We start from the raw sequence: 14,866 nt of genomic DNA, 5'->3' as shown, positions 1-14,866 counted from the left end.
AAGTGTTCAAGTACACAGGAATCAAATGCACATAAGTCTAAGTTTCAATCACGCATGTTAGGTATTAATCAGTTACACTAAAACTTTCTGGCCTGCTCAGATTAATCGTTGAGATCTAACAGTTTTACTAATATACATTAAGACAAAAAATGGATGAGAGAAATACCTTCAATCATCATCAAGCCTCACATAAGCCGAATAGCCATCAAGATTTAATTTTTGGTTGTGAAATTTTTTAGGGTGAGGGGATGGTGCCCCAGTCCAAGGCAGAGAAGACCTTCGGGGCTCAAAGAGCACTTACAAAGGTATTTACATTTACCTCCCTCCAAACGCATTAGTGGGGCTCGAACCCGGATTCTCTCGAATTCAAGACATGTCATTTTACCACTAGACCAAGCCAGCCATCAAGATTTAATTGAGAAAGAATATATGCAAAAACACAAACATTTCATTATGTATCAAGCCATAATGAAATCAAGGGAATGAGAATTTACTGATGAAGCTTGAAAATGTGAAGAGTAATGATATTTGAACAACTTTTTTGACAATTTTCTTTCTTTCTTTTTATTAGGTCAAAAACTAGGTGTGTTTGCGGTGCGGTTTGGTTCGGTTTTGAGGCTAAAAGTCATCCGAACTGCAAGATAAATAAGTATGCGGTTTGGTTTGGTTCGGTTGACTTTTAAAATAAAATCCGAACCAAATCAAACCAATGCGGTTTGGATTGGATCAGTTGGTGCGGTTTTTTTAGACAATATTTTTTTTTGTTTCCAACATTAAAATCAAATTAAAAAGATAAAACACCATATTTTCAGCAATGTTTTAAATTTCATCCAACATAACAATTTTATTTTCATCCAACAATGTTCGCAACTACGTAGACCAAATTTAAACGCGGACAAAAAGTAATCATATTTTGTAAGAAATACAAAAGACTAATTTTTTTTATCATTCTCTAAGAGTTCAAGTAGTACATAAATACATTTTTGAAAGAAAAAACAGAAGAAACTTAACAAAAGAAAAAACATGTCATTTTATTAAAGTTTTCATTGAGTTTCTATGAGTATTGGTTCAAGTGATATATATTTAGTTAGTGTTTTTCTTATATTGAGGTTTGGTTTGGTTTGGTTTGGTTCGGTTAGTAAAATCAAAACTGCAAACCGAACCAAACCATACGGTTGAGTAAAAAATTGATCTGAATACATCCAAACCAAATGCGGTTTTTTGCGGTTTCAATTTGGATTGGTTCGGTCTGCGGTTTTTCTATTGGATTGGTTCGGTTTTGAACACCCCTATCAAAAATAGTAGAGAGAGAAAAAAGAAGATAGAGAATAAAAACATAATGTGAGTATGTAAGAGATAGTTGTCAAAAAATTCTTATAAAATGGTTGTACAAATATCATTTCTCCATACTCAATAGATCCCTTTTTCCATAGCTAATTATCAAATTAAAAGAGCTAATGACTTTGAATAAACCAGCAAGTAGTAGTTACTATCAAGATAAAGCTCATTTCTTTTATGCTGAATTCGAGCATTTGATCTCTAAAATGAATTTTCTAACAAAAAACCAAACCAATCCAAACAACATTGATTTGCTTTGGTTTTTAAAAGCCATCCGAACCAAAATAGAGCTGCATGTTTTTTATCTCATTGTTCGAATGACTTTTAGCCTCAAAATCAAACTAATTCACACCGTGAGTGAACACCCTACCTATGTACTTTAGAGAACTTGTTAACTTATTTTGCAAGAAACCATAAGAAAATCCCCAATTCAGGTAAATGTTATAAAGCTAGGTCAAATAGACTTAATCTTTTCTTTTTTCATAGTTATACAATGCGGAAATAGCACTTAAACAAGAACAGTCAAGAAATGCAAATCGAATAAATTATTATTTATATTTAGAAGTACACCTTTCTATCCGTAGGATAGATATTATCTTCTACCCCAAGGCCACACTCTATGATCACAGTATCACACTACTCCACAAGACAAAATTTTGATCTCTACAAGATACATGGGATGGTGTGCGTTATCGTGTTCCACAATACTCCACAAGACAAAATCTTGATCTCTACAAGATACATGGGATGGTGTGCGTTATAGTGTTCCAGCACATTCTCATCCGTACCTTTTACACTTTCAGCCACATCATAGTCTCTTAAGCTCGGTATAAACTACTCAGTAAGATTGACATCTGAAAACAACAACTCTCTTGGGCTGTGAGTAATTTATTTGTCACCCAGCATTAAGAATTTATTCAATCTGAAGTAGCTTCAAAGATTCTGGGCCAACAAGGAATATACGCTTCGTGGTTTGATATCTGAAAACGACTACTCCTTTATAAGCTGTCCTAGGCACACCATCCTGGAAGTGAACAGAAGCAACAAAAAAAATATAGGACAAAATTAGATCTACCCACGAGAAGAAAAAGGTAAAATAGAAAAAAAGGGTTGTAGTTTACTCGTCAACTATAGATGGATCAAACAACTTTATAAAAATAGTAGAAATACCTTCCACTCTTGAAATATACCAAATTGTTGAGCAATGTTTTCAAAGTCCCACTGATCTTTATACTTTATACGCACATCACCGTCTATATTGCGTGCCTTCTGAGCGAAGTCTGCTCCAGAGACAGGTTTAGCTTTTTTAATAATGTTGGCGAAGTGTATAACATATTTGTCCTGAAAGAGAAAAACAAAATTTACATACCACAGCATCATTTTGTTAGACATAAAAAGACAAATACAATGCACCATCTCACCTCCAACAAATAGCTCAAGTCCATTGACTTCCAGTCGACCTTCATTCAATCCACAGTAATATAACATCATTCTAATATAAAAATCATATTTAACTGTATTTTTTATAAAGCATGTATAGCTACCTGGACTTCATTCAGCTTGATTGGCTCAAGATATTGCTTAAAAAACTGTCCCAAACTAGAGCCCTGTAAAAATCGAAGTACTTCTAAAAGGGCATGGAAAATACTCATATACTAGGATTTGAAAGTTGAGATAAGATCTACTTCATGTTGCTTTATAGTGCCTTTGTACCGACAAGAACTGTTCGAATATATACGAAGCATATCACCCAACACAAAAGTATTTAAGTTTTTACTGGACTATAAAAATATTATTAAAATTTGAGGTTCACAGCACACGTTCCTGTGAAGTTCCTACACATATAATCATGTAATGCAAAAGATCAATCTTAAAAGTACAACAAAAAACTTACATGTTCTCCAAAATTATATGTTCTGCATACTTCGGGTCGGATAAATTGTCGTCCTTTGTGATTCTCTTTTAATCTCAACCAATCGTCCCAGTAGGTGAAGTTTTGTCAAAGAAAAAATCAAATACAAAGATAATATTACTGCAATAAAACAAAATAGAATTCTACATACAGAAATCTTGTTAAGAATCATAATCGCATAGAATAAATTAAAAACTTGGAATGCTTAGTACTCCGTCATGGTATATAGTTGTACCAACAGTTCCTAAACTGGAATTCTTCCCCATAAACAAATGTCGCAGACACAAACAATAATGGTTACTAAAGTATAAAAATTAAGGATATGCCTTCGGCCATTTTGGTGATAGTTCATCCCATGTAGATCTAGCCAGCATCCATCCTAGTCCAGGAAAGAAGTCCGAGCGATAAAGTTCATCTGCAGAATAGATCATTAAAATTTAAATTTATCAGAATAGCATTGGCGATCAACACATTGTAATATTTAGGGGGATACAAATATATTTTTTTAATACATTTACCTTGAGACTACATAGGTTGCGTTGAAAATATTAAACACATTTGCATTGAAATTGATGTAAATAGGGTTATTGACAGAAAGTGATAATAAACATTTCTCAAACTGTTTCTGTATTATACATAGCCGATCTTAACCTGCACACACTGAAGGTAACTGACACCAACATCTGAGTTGGTTACAGTTGTAGCTTCCCATGCAAACTAATATTACAAGCTGAAGCTTCTCTCACAAGCTAACTTAACAGTTGGCACAAACACTGACCAACTGAACTGAACACAATCAGTTTAACTAACTATAACACATATTTTCATATACCCCACCCCCACCACAAGATCTGCTTGTTTGTTGTTTCCTGCTGCGGCTGGTTGCTCAAAGTTGCAGAGGCGGCTTGTTATGTTGAAGGAGAAAACTAGGTCTAGGTTAAGTTAGTGGAAAAGACTTATGCGGGCCTAGAGCTATAATTTTTTTTGGTTACAACCTATAATAAACTATTATGAATTATTACTTAATTTAGTTTAATGTTGTAATTTATAAGTTATTTTGTTCATGTATTGTAATTTTTGTGTGTGTGTGTGTGAAGTTACAATTTTGCCCTTGAGTAGGTTCTTACAAACCGTGTTACGTTCCTCGTGTTTGCAATGCTGACTACATTGCTACATTGGTTATATGAATTGAGATTTAAAGATCAACTTTGATATTATGTGACATCAACGTTAGATTCTATTACACTAAGTTAATTTTTATTTTTGCAGTTTGTTTTTAAAAGTTTTGAAATAGACCTGATTTTGTTTTTTTAACGTAACTATTTTAAAAAAAAAATCAGGGTAAAGAGTGTCACAGGAAGTATCTTATTTTGTGATGAAATAATCCATTTAAGAGTTGTATCTGCGTTTGGATTTTATTTGCATATCTGTCTATTACTTGAATTCCTTATTTATGTAGCTTTATATCTGTCCATAACTTGCATATCCCTAACCAATTTAGCGAACAATTTGGCGATCACAGGTTATACAGAAACAACTGACTGAACTTACATGGATCATGTACAAACTGCTTCTGTCCATTGTCATTCCATGACGAAACAGCCATAATGGACCTAGAATGGATAATGTGAAATTGTAAACAAAGATCTGAAAGTCCTTAAAAACATGTATGGTGAATCAGAAGAAAATAAATTCAGCATCCCTCCTCTTGAACACATACTTATCCTTGTCAAGGAGAGTTGCCATAGCTTCAAAATAATCAAAGAAATCAGGTGCTATTTCCATGTCATCTGAGGTTGGATAAAGATGTTCTATTAGATTCCATATATTTTCAGCAGTGATAGAAGAGGATAAAAATGCATAATGTTAAATAGCCCATTTCACCTTCGAGAATGATGACTCTGTTGAAGTTATGCTTGTCGAACAGTTGACCAAGAGCCCACTTGTAATGACCTGAAAAGGTATTAATTAACCCCTCTTGAGGAGTATCTTTTCAAATAGAGGACACAAAGGGAAAGTGAGATGAAAACACTTACGTGCAATCTTATAGTAAGCAATTAACTCTCCTGGCCTTTCAGTTTGAACCGGCTCAAAATCTAAGTGCTGCATTGACAATTATCAGTACAAAGAGTCTGCTCTCTTGTTGTCAAACACAGTTATGTTCCTTATTCACCATGCATCACAGATTATTGAAAACAAAATAATTTTATCGAGATCAAAATATTGGTTGTATATATCTGATCATTACGTGATAAGCCCCCAAGAATTTGTGAAACCCTCTCCTAAAATTTAGTTGTCAAGGGGAAGAACCAAGTCTCTTAAGTATTCCACCAAAAATCCCATATTACTTGATGTGGGACTTGGGCAGCGATAATACCCAAGCCCCTACCACTATGCCACTGAATTTGAATTACTCATCTTTAAGAGTAAAGAATCCTCAATCCAAGTACTATTAAACGAGTAATTCCAAATTACAGATCGTTAGTGCTTCATTTTTTAAGTAACTAAAATACATTCAGAAATAGCATTGTGTCATTTTGGAGTATGCAGTTATCTCAATATACATATGTGAACACAAGTTGGATACACCCCATTAATGTTACTGTTTTACGAAGATTGGTCAGCAAACATCGCCAAGAACATTAAATACACAAATAACCGATTGAGAAACTATTGTCTAAAAGTATGAAAATTGGATATGCAAAAACTGTTCAACAGTGGTTGCCAAGTTAGACTATATTGAAAATGTCAGTGTTTAGCGTTGACATATGTCTAATGCCTTGCACATTTTACTGTAACATATTGAAGCTAAATGATTTTAGACAAAGAGAGCAGAGAAACAATAAAGACTTCGAAATATTATCATGATTGATAATGTCAGTGTTTAGCGTCGACTATTGTCTAATGCCTTGCACATTTTGCTGTAACATGTTGAAGCTAAAGGATTTTAGATAAAGAGAATAGAGAAAGATTAAAGACTTTGAAATATTATTATGATTGATAGTGATTTGAAGATTTCACCCCGATTTCTAGGGATACAAGACTCCGAGTTCTACTTGAATATGGAAACAAATCCTGAAAATAACTAACTGATCATAAGAGATGAGAGACTGAACCTTTGAGACACTATCACGATATTACACGACATTTTTCTTATAGTTTAAGAGTCCGCCTCAAGCTAAAGATTATTATCAAGCTTCAAGCTAGTTAAGAATATACTATTTGAAAGAGAAAAGTAGTGCGAAAAACCACAACCAACTTTCACAAAAAAGCAAATCAAACATCAATGACATTGTGCGGCGCTTAATTGAAATTAGTAACTAAGGCCCTATCTAGATTACAGCAGCTGAAGCATGGAATAAATAGTGCATGACAAAACTGTACCAAAGAAACACCTACATGCTCAGCTAGGGGGACAGGAACAAAAATGAACAAACCACAACTATTGGCAAGGCAAGAACAAACCAAAATCAAGGTCCAATTAACTTATGTGTAGGACAGCTCGCAGAATTTTCTGCTACTGATGTCAGTGGCTAGACAACGGGGACTATCAGAGACTATCGACAGTGTGTTGGGTCCAGTGACTACAGAACTCACCGTTGAAGATCAAACTAAGACAACACCAGCAAAACATACCAAGAAGATACCAACAAAAAACCGAGAACTAGCAATGAGACAGTCAGTTGGTTGGCTTGATTTGATATAGAACCAGAGTGGAACAGTAGCAGAAACAAAAAAACCAGAAGCAGAACCAACATGTTGAAGCCAACTACACAGAAGAATACCAGGGGGTTAGAGAATATGTGCAATAGTTAGTTAAACTGATCGTATTCAGTTAGTTAGTGATTTTCCCAGCTGTTAGGATAGCTTGCAAGAGAATCTTCAACTTGTAATAGTAGATTGCATAACAAACTACAGTTTGTAAAAGCTGTAACCACCCAGGTGTTGGTGTAGGTTAGGCTTAGTGAGGGCAGGTTAACTAACTCAAGATTCAGAATATTTAATACAGAAACATTTTGAGAAATGTCAACTATCTCTTTCTCTGAAACCTAATATGGTATCAGAGCCTATCCATTTAGGGTCATCCACTATTTATATCCACACACCAAGCCCAACAGCTAGGCATGAGGGAGTGTATTGCAAAAAGCCCAACAGCTAGGCATGAGGGAGTGTATTGCAAAAAACCCAAGTCCCACAAAAAATAGAGATAACACCCGAAATGAGTTTATAAAGAGTGAGACTCCTCACCTTACAAGTCGGTTTAGTAAGGATGAGTTAGGCCCAATATTAAACAAAATATGGTGTTTGGATGAGGCAAATGATTTTTTTTTAAGAATTTAGAATTTTAGGCAATTCAAATGTTTCAATTAAATTGCCTTCATTACTAAATATATTTGTTTGGATGGAGTAATAAAAAATTTCATTGTCATCATTTTTGGGCAACTTTTATAAATTTAAATTTTTTGGGCCAAATTTGGAAATTGAAATTAGGGTTCAATTTGCAAATTTTTGGAAATTTATTAGGGTCAATTTGGAAAATGTGAGGACCAAAATGCAAAATTTGAAAAATTATAAGAATGAAGAAAATTGAAATTCTTAGCTTGTGTCATTTGAAATTCTTTAAAATTAACTTGAACAAAATACTTCGTAAATTTCCATCATTTTGAAAATTCTCCTAATTATCATCCAAACGATGGAATTCACTTACAAGTATTTGAATTCCCTCAAAACATTCCTACATCCAAACACGCTCTTAAGAGAATATATGTAATTGTTAGTTTAACTATTGTATTCAGTTAGTTAGTGCTTGTGCCAGTTGTTAGGATAGCTTGCAAGAGAAGCTTCAGCTTGTAGTAGAAGATTGCATGGCAAGCAACAGTTTGTAAAAGTTTGTTAGTGCCAGATGTAACCAACTCCGATGTTGGTGTAGGTTAGTTTTAGTGTGTGCAAGTTAAGATCAGCTACATGTAGCTGACTGGCCTTGTAATTAACTCAAGATTCAGAATAATTCAATACATAAACATTTTGGGAACTATCTAGTTCTCTCAAATCTAATAGTGGGCACTGATCAGAGGTAGCAAACGCAGCCAATCAGTGACAGAACAGTTGCGTGTGGACTTCAAGAACAGCATCAAAAGACGAGAGCACGAAATGGAGAATCAAATGGGATGAACTGACTTGAATTATGAATCAATGGCAAATCAGGATGAGAGCATGAAATGAGAAAAGAGCATGTCAAAAATAAATAAATAAATAAAAGGCAATTACACTCATGGTCCATTAACTTAATTTCAGATAACGATTTAGTCCTTTAACTTTTTTTTAATTGCATTTTTTCCCTTCTGGTTCATTTGCTTGCATATGGCTCTTGAAGCTTCAAATCCATTGTTTTTGTTTCTTATGGCTTCTCAATCTTCAAATCTATATGTTGTTTTATATGCGCGCGCCCACACACACACACATATATATATGTGTGTGTGTGTGTGTGATTTGTAAGTTTGGACCTTACGATCCCCCTGTTCACGATCTTGTAACCCCTCCCCAATCCCGCGTAGGATGATCTCGACTCTGACTACCTTGATAGAGAGTCTAGGATAAAAGAGTATAAATAAGAGGAAAGAAAGAGTAGTAAGGGAAGACTTTTGAATTGAATATGCGGGAATACTTGTAGGGGTGTCCAGGTTCTCATGTATAACGTGGGTATTTTATGTATTGATTCATTCAAAAAATTCATTTTCTTCCATACTTTTGATCAATTCCTCATATCTCTTAGATTAAGGGGTTTATGCCTAACTCGGCACTAAAAAGCTAGCTCAAAAGGTAAGGATTGTACAAGTCTTCTAAGGACTATTTTGGTCATATATCTAGGCGATGTAGAATCTCAACACACCCTCTCACACCCAAGACTAAACATCGGAAGAGTGGACAAATGTGGATGGCTCGGTAAGCATATATTTTCACACCTAGGACTGGACATTTAAAGCATGGACAGATATGTGTGATAAGAGATCAAGGATAAATTGGGCTTAGTCCCAAAATCCAGCTAAAGAGGTTTGGATGCTGTCGAGACCCTACATCAGCTAGAGATATGGCCAAAATCCACAATTATGTCGATGCTCAAACTCACCCTAAGGCAAACACCTTCCCATCATAAATGCAATACAAGCTAGGAGAAACCGTCGATTTTAAAGTTCATTCGTCGTGTAAAAACATTGGTTGATCTGCTATTTTCTATTGTAAAACATGTTTCACCTTGAGAGCATTAGATGTTATTCCTGAAGGGCTTTATAAAGAATATGATGGCAGCAAATTCAAGCCGCTTTACATGGCTGAAGAAGAAGCATTACTCCTTGCTAAGGCAACGAGGCTCTAAAAGCATAAATACAAAATGCCTATTTAATTTTGTATCTATCAATCTCACTTGAGGGACTGCCAATGGTATTATTATGTCCTACGACTAAACAACAAGTCCTACTCGAGCACATTTAATTAAGCATCCTCTGCACTACTCTACTGTTTAATTATCAAACTTTCAACAAAAGTTTTGCGCTGGTAAAGGTGGCCGAGGCTTGTGGGGTAAGGATGACATCTAAAGTAAGCACCATAAGAAGACAAGTAATAGCCTTTGAAAGTAAGGTGAATACAAATAATCTAAGTACAGCACATGCATGTGAATGTATATACCTGCATATGAGATAGCTCATCGTAGCTCAGAGCCTTTCTTTTGACGTCTGAATTTGATCCATCCTGTATAATAAAAGAGATTACAATCAGCTGTTTGTTGTATTTGCATATGCATATGTATTTGTAAAACATTTGAATGAGAGACCATAAATTCCTAAGAACTGCACACCTAGAAGTGTACACATAATAAATACCTGTGATACAAATAAAGGAAATCTTGAAGAAATGGGCCTTTGATATCTGAAAAATACAAATAATAAATTGTTGAATAATAATGTATAAAATAGGAGTAAAGTAAAGAAAATAGGTTGTAATGAAACATACTTCAATACAGAATTGATAGTCCTCTCCAGGTAATCAGCACGATTACATGCCATGATGACAACAGCTGCCACTGGAACCTAAAAAGTTGAGGATGGAGAATCAAATCACACAATAAAGTCATAGAAGAAGATTCAGCAAGCAAACAGGCAACTCTGAGCTCAACCTGGACTTTATCAATCAGCCTTCGTACATCTTTTCCTGAAATGTTTGTTTATTTATTTATTTATGAATCAGCTCAACCTGCTGCTGCACACTAAGAATATACTATGCAGAGTGCAGAGATGATAACATACTTTCAAGATCTTGAACAAGAGACTTGATTTGGCTACATTCTTGCTCTCGACGGTTCCTTTCTTGTTGTAAGTCGAGAATGCGTCCTTGTTGCAAGCTAATCTGATCAATGAGTGATCGGATTTGAGCTGTACAGTGATTTTCAGCTTCAATCTGTGAAACAACATAACAGATTTTGATGATTGATTATGCAAAGCAAAGCAAACATGGAATGAAAATGTAGAGTTGAATTACATACAGCAGCAGCGAGGCGATCAGCATATTGTGATTGTGATGCGAAAAGTCTCATCTGAAGGAAACGAAACGAAACGAAGGAGATATGTTATGTTACGAGAAACGAAACGAAACGAATAAATTAAGGTTACACGAAACCGAAAAGATAGAGGCACCTGGATGTAGATGAACACCAAGGCTGCAACAAAGAGAAGAAACCGAAAATCACACCAAAATTTCGCCATTTCCCAAAAACTCGCTCAGTCGTCTCTCTATCTTTAATTAACAGCGCCCTCTTTCTTTTTTTTGTAACCACCAAATTTCACATTACCCTCCCCGAGTACATTAATTTTTGACTAAATAATCAATTACCCCTTTGAAATTATAGCTTTTGTCGAAAACTTTTCAATTTAAAAAATCTCTTGAAATTGTCAAACGTATCAAATACCCCCCTCGTTAATTTCCTTCATCCAACATGGCTGTTAACTGCCACGTGGCATTGCCACATGATAAAAAAGTCATGTCACGTCACATGGGATAATTGCCTGTATTTTTTTTTTTTTAATCTGACTTTTTTTTCATTTTAAAATTAAGTGTCATCCACTTACTTTGCAAATACTCCACTGAAATTTAACATTTACGTGCATATATCCCCCTCAAATTTAAAATTTATGTTACAACAACCTCCCTTTCGGTAGATTCCGTAACAGATTCTTCATCAGTTCTAGAGGTTGCATCTGAATTAGTGAATTCTTCTCTTGATTGTGCAAGGATTCCATCTTCGTTCAGTTTTTCTCCCAGCGTGTTCTGGATTCATGAAAACCAAAGCTTAATATTTATTTATGCATTAAATTTTTAGTATAAGCACCACATTTATATAATGAAAAGAATATCACAATTATAAATTGAATTGAACATTTAACATTTGTGTCTTGTACATGTATAGATATATTACTAAGTCAAACAACATACACATTAAAAGACATTGATTTCATTTTTTTTTTTAACAAAAAAACATTGATTTCATTGATTCTTTTTATTGCGAAAAACACTTGGAAAATTATTATCACACGGTACTTGATTAGAAGAAAAAATACTTGAAAGAACACATCATGAGAGCTACTGAGAGTTATAGAATTAGCAGTAGACTCTATATAGTTGTATAACATAATCTTTGTTTTTTATCAGTTGTGTAGAATCTGTTGGGAAACATCAAATGATAAGATCCAATTTGGATGTGTTATTTAGACATTGACATATCCGCTAATAATTTGATAAAACAAAGACATTCTAATTTGTATATAAGTAGTATAAATTTGAGGAGGTATTTGCTACATAAATTTTAAATTTGAGGGGGTATATGCACGTAAATGTTAAATTTCATGGGGTATTTGCAAGGTGAGTGGGTGGCACAGGTGTTAATTTTAAAAAGAAAAAAAAGTCAGATTTAAAAAAAAAAAAAATCAGATTTAAAAAAAAAAAGAAATATATATATATATAGTCAATTACCCCCGCGACATAACATGATTTTTTTGATCATGTGGCAGTGCCACGTGGCAGTTAACAGTCATGTCAGCGTGTTGGATGGAGGAAATTAACGGAGGAGGGTATTTGATTGACTTATGACAATTTCAGGGGGTTTTTGAAGTTTTGCAAAATTCAAGGGAGATTTTGGCGAAAGCTACAATTTCAGGGGGGTAATTGACTATTTACTCCTTATTTTTTATTTTATTTTTAGAGTCTCTCTTAGTACCTTATTAAAATTCAACTTCTTAGTTCTTGTTATTTAAATAAATTTGGTAAAACAAATAATGTGATAGAAAGAGCATAAATATGCTCTTAAGAATTTATATTGCATATAGGTCGAAGAAATTCCACCTTATATTTCTATAGTCTTGACGTTTGATTTATTGCCGGACTTTCGTTATTAAAATTGTCTTTAACGTCAAAAAACATTACAAGAATTAATGGAAAAAAAAAAAAAACAATAGCCTAACAATAATTAGACTAAAAAAAGTGAGACTGGTACATGCAGATTCTACCTAGACTTAAAAAAAATAAAACTACATGGGACAAAACCTGGATAACTGGTTCTGACCAATCGGTCAAACTAGGTGGACAATCGGTTCGATCTGATTATTAGATCGGCCGCATTAAATAATTGATGGAAGCTGATATGAATAGGTCAAAATCTCGGTTTGCATATAACAATGTATTATTTCTCTGTCAATGTTTACGATGACATATTATAAAAAAAAAAATTTGACAAAAATAAACGATATTCATTCATTCAAATTGATAGAGTACATTGATACAATACAAATTCAAATTCGCTAAAAACAAGAAGGATGAATCTGTGAATAAACTCACATCATCCATGTTAATAGCATAAAACGGCAAAGTACATATGCTTACAAATATGACTATATTCATGTCTCCGGAATACTCATGTCTCCGGATCTGCAACGTTAACGACGCCAAAGTCATTGTCATTGTCATTGATCGGATCTGCACTTGCTCAAAGCTAATCTTTCAACCTGAATCAAATAAACACCGCACTAAGACGGAAATAAAAAACACACCGCACAAAGAAGGGAAATCAAAACAAACAGAGTCGTTTAGAGACGACGATATCACAAAAACAAACGAAAGAAAATAAAAAATATGTGAAATCAATTCGGATGGGTGATTTTTGGTCAACCCTTTAAAAAAAGAAGAAAAAAAGGTAACGGCTAGGATTTAGGAAGGAGAGAAGAGAAAGAGGAAGAAAGGTTCGATACAAATTTTATTTAGTATCTATCATATTATAAAATTTAATAACTACTAAAAACACAATCTTACCACATTCAAATTATTTGACACATCATCGAAATTATAGATTTTTGTGTCTTTTATTTCAACTTTCCCCTATTATTTTTCTCGTGAAAAACTTTCAAATAAAACAAATTAAAGTATTTCAACATTTCAACTTTCCCCTATTATTTTTCTCGTGAAAAACTTCCAAATAAAACAAATTAAAGTATTTCAACTAGAGTCAATCCTTCAAAAAAAATTCCATAGTAAAAAATAATCTCCAATAAAAACTAATAATTTATTATCTAATTACTTAATTTTTAGCAAAAACACAATCATTTCATATTCTAATCATTTGACGTCTTTGATTTTTATTTTACTATTTTGTATCTTTTGTAACAAAAAAGGTTTCTTAGAGGAGAGAGAAAAGAACTGATCAAAGAATCTGTTTTATATAATTATGACTTAACATAAACTAAATAATTTGTATAAAGAAAAAAATTACTACGACAAACAAATATAAAATAGATTTTGATTTTTTTTAATTAAATTATTAAAAAAATAATCTTCTATTCTCTATCTCTAATTATGAAACTTTATGACTACCCATAATACAATCTTACCCAGTTTTAATTATTTGACATGCCTAAAAATATTTGACATTTTTTTTTAGGGAAAAAACTACTTGACATGTATATCATTTTTTGTCTTTTATTTGACAATCTTGTTTTTTTTTAAGAAATGGTTTTTGTTTCGATAAACAAACACAATTTTGTTATTGTAAGTTAGCTCAATTGGTAGAAACAATGCAAAATTAATATATGAAAGGTTCGAAGTTTGAACCTCAGACACCACAAAAAAACACAATTTTGGTTCTTCTTCCTTTATATTTTCTTATAAAATCTAGGGTTAATTAAGTTTTTAGTCCCTATAAATATTCACAGTTTTGTTTTTAATCTCTACAAAATAAAACTACACTTTTTAGTCCCTATAAATTTTTCCATCAACACTTTTAGTCCCTGTCAAAAAATTTCATCAACAATTTTGATCCCTAAAATGCTTAAGGAAAATGTTAAAGGGACAAAAAAGTGTGATTTTATTTTGTAGGGTCTAAAAACAAAACTGTGAATATTTATAGCGACTAAAAACAAAACTGTGAATATTTATAGCGACTAAAAACTTAATTAATCCTAAAATCTATTTAAAACAACCTTCAAATTATTTAATGTCAAAATTGTTTTTTTTTTTTAAATCTGTACAAACGACTCATATATTTGATTTACATTTACTAAAAAATTACCTAAATATTTT

General features: G+C 33.2%; 1 protein-coding gene across 1 annotated transcript; it reads right to left on the bottom strand.

Moving 5' to 3' along the window:
• Window positions 1-1,797: 1,797 nt before the first annotated feature.
• On the bottom strand, window positions 1,798-11,095 carry LOC11428168 (alpha-1,3-mannosyl-glycoprotein 2-beta-N-acetylglucosaminyltransferase). Its single transcript, XM_024779465.2, has 17 exons — window positions 10,939-11,095; window positions 10,788-10,838; window positions 10,552-10,702; window positions 10,422-10,456; window positions 10,259-10,335; window positions 10,129-10,174; window positions 9,935-9,997; window positions 5,287-5,353; window positions 5,135-5,203; window positions 4,971-5,040; window positions 4,802-4,863; window positions 3,575-3,665; window positions 3,233-3,326; window positions 2,883-2,945; window positions 2,760-2,798; window positions 2,509-2,679; window positions 1,798-2,362 (listed from the first exon to the last, which is right to left on the bottom strand). Exons 1-17 carry the CDS (start codon window positions 11,005-11,007, stop codon window positions 2,252-2,254), a joined length of 1,329 nt encoding a protein of 442 aa, XP_024635233.1. The 5' UTR covers window positions 11,008-11,095; the 3' UTR covers window positions 1,798-2,251.
• Window positions 11,096-14,866: the final 3,771 nt, after the last annotated feature.

Source organism: Medicago truncatula, chromosome 3 (genome assembly GCF_003473485.1).
Source record: "Medicago truncatula cultivar Jemalong A17 chromosome 3, MtrunA17r5.0-ANR, whole genome shotgun sequence".
Lineage (NCBI taxonomy): Eukaryota > Viridiplantae > Streptophyta > Magnoliopsida > Fabales > Fabaceae > Medicago > Medicago truncatula.
Note: the sequence above shows the minus strand (reverse complement) of the source record. Positions and strands in the feature narration are given on the sequence as shown.

Excerpts from the sequence above, each read along its gene's own strand:
- LOC11428168 (XM_024779465.2), bottom strand. The coding sequence starts at position 11,007 with ATGGCGAAATTTTGGTGTGATTTTCGGTTTCTTCTCTTTGTTGCAGCC. Across the intron at positions 10,703-10,787 it reads CTGATCGCCTCGCTGCTGCT|ATTGAAGCTGAAAATCACTG; the intron begins GTATGTAATTCA and ends GTTGTTTCACAG. Across the intron at positions 2,680-2,759 it reads ACTTGAGCTATTTGTTGGAG|GACAAATATGTTATACACTT; the intron begins GTGAGATGGTGC and ends TTTCTCTTTCAG.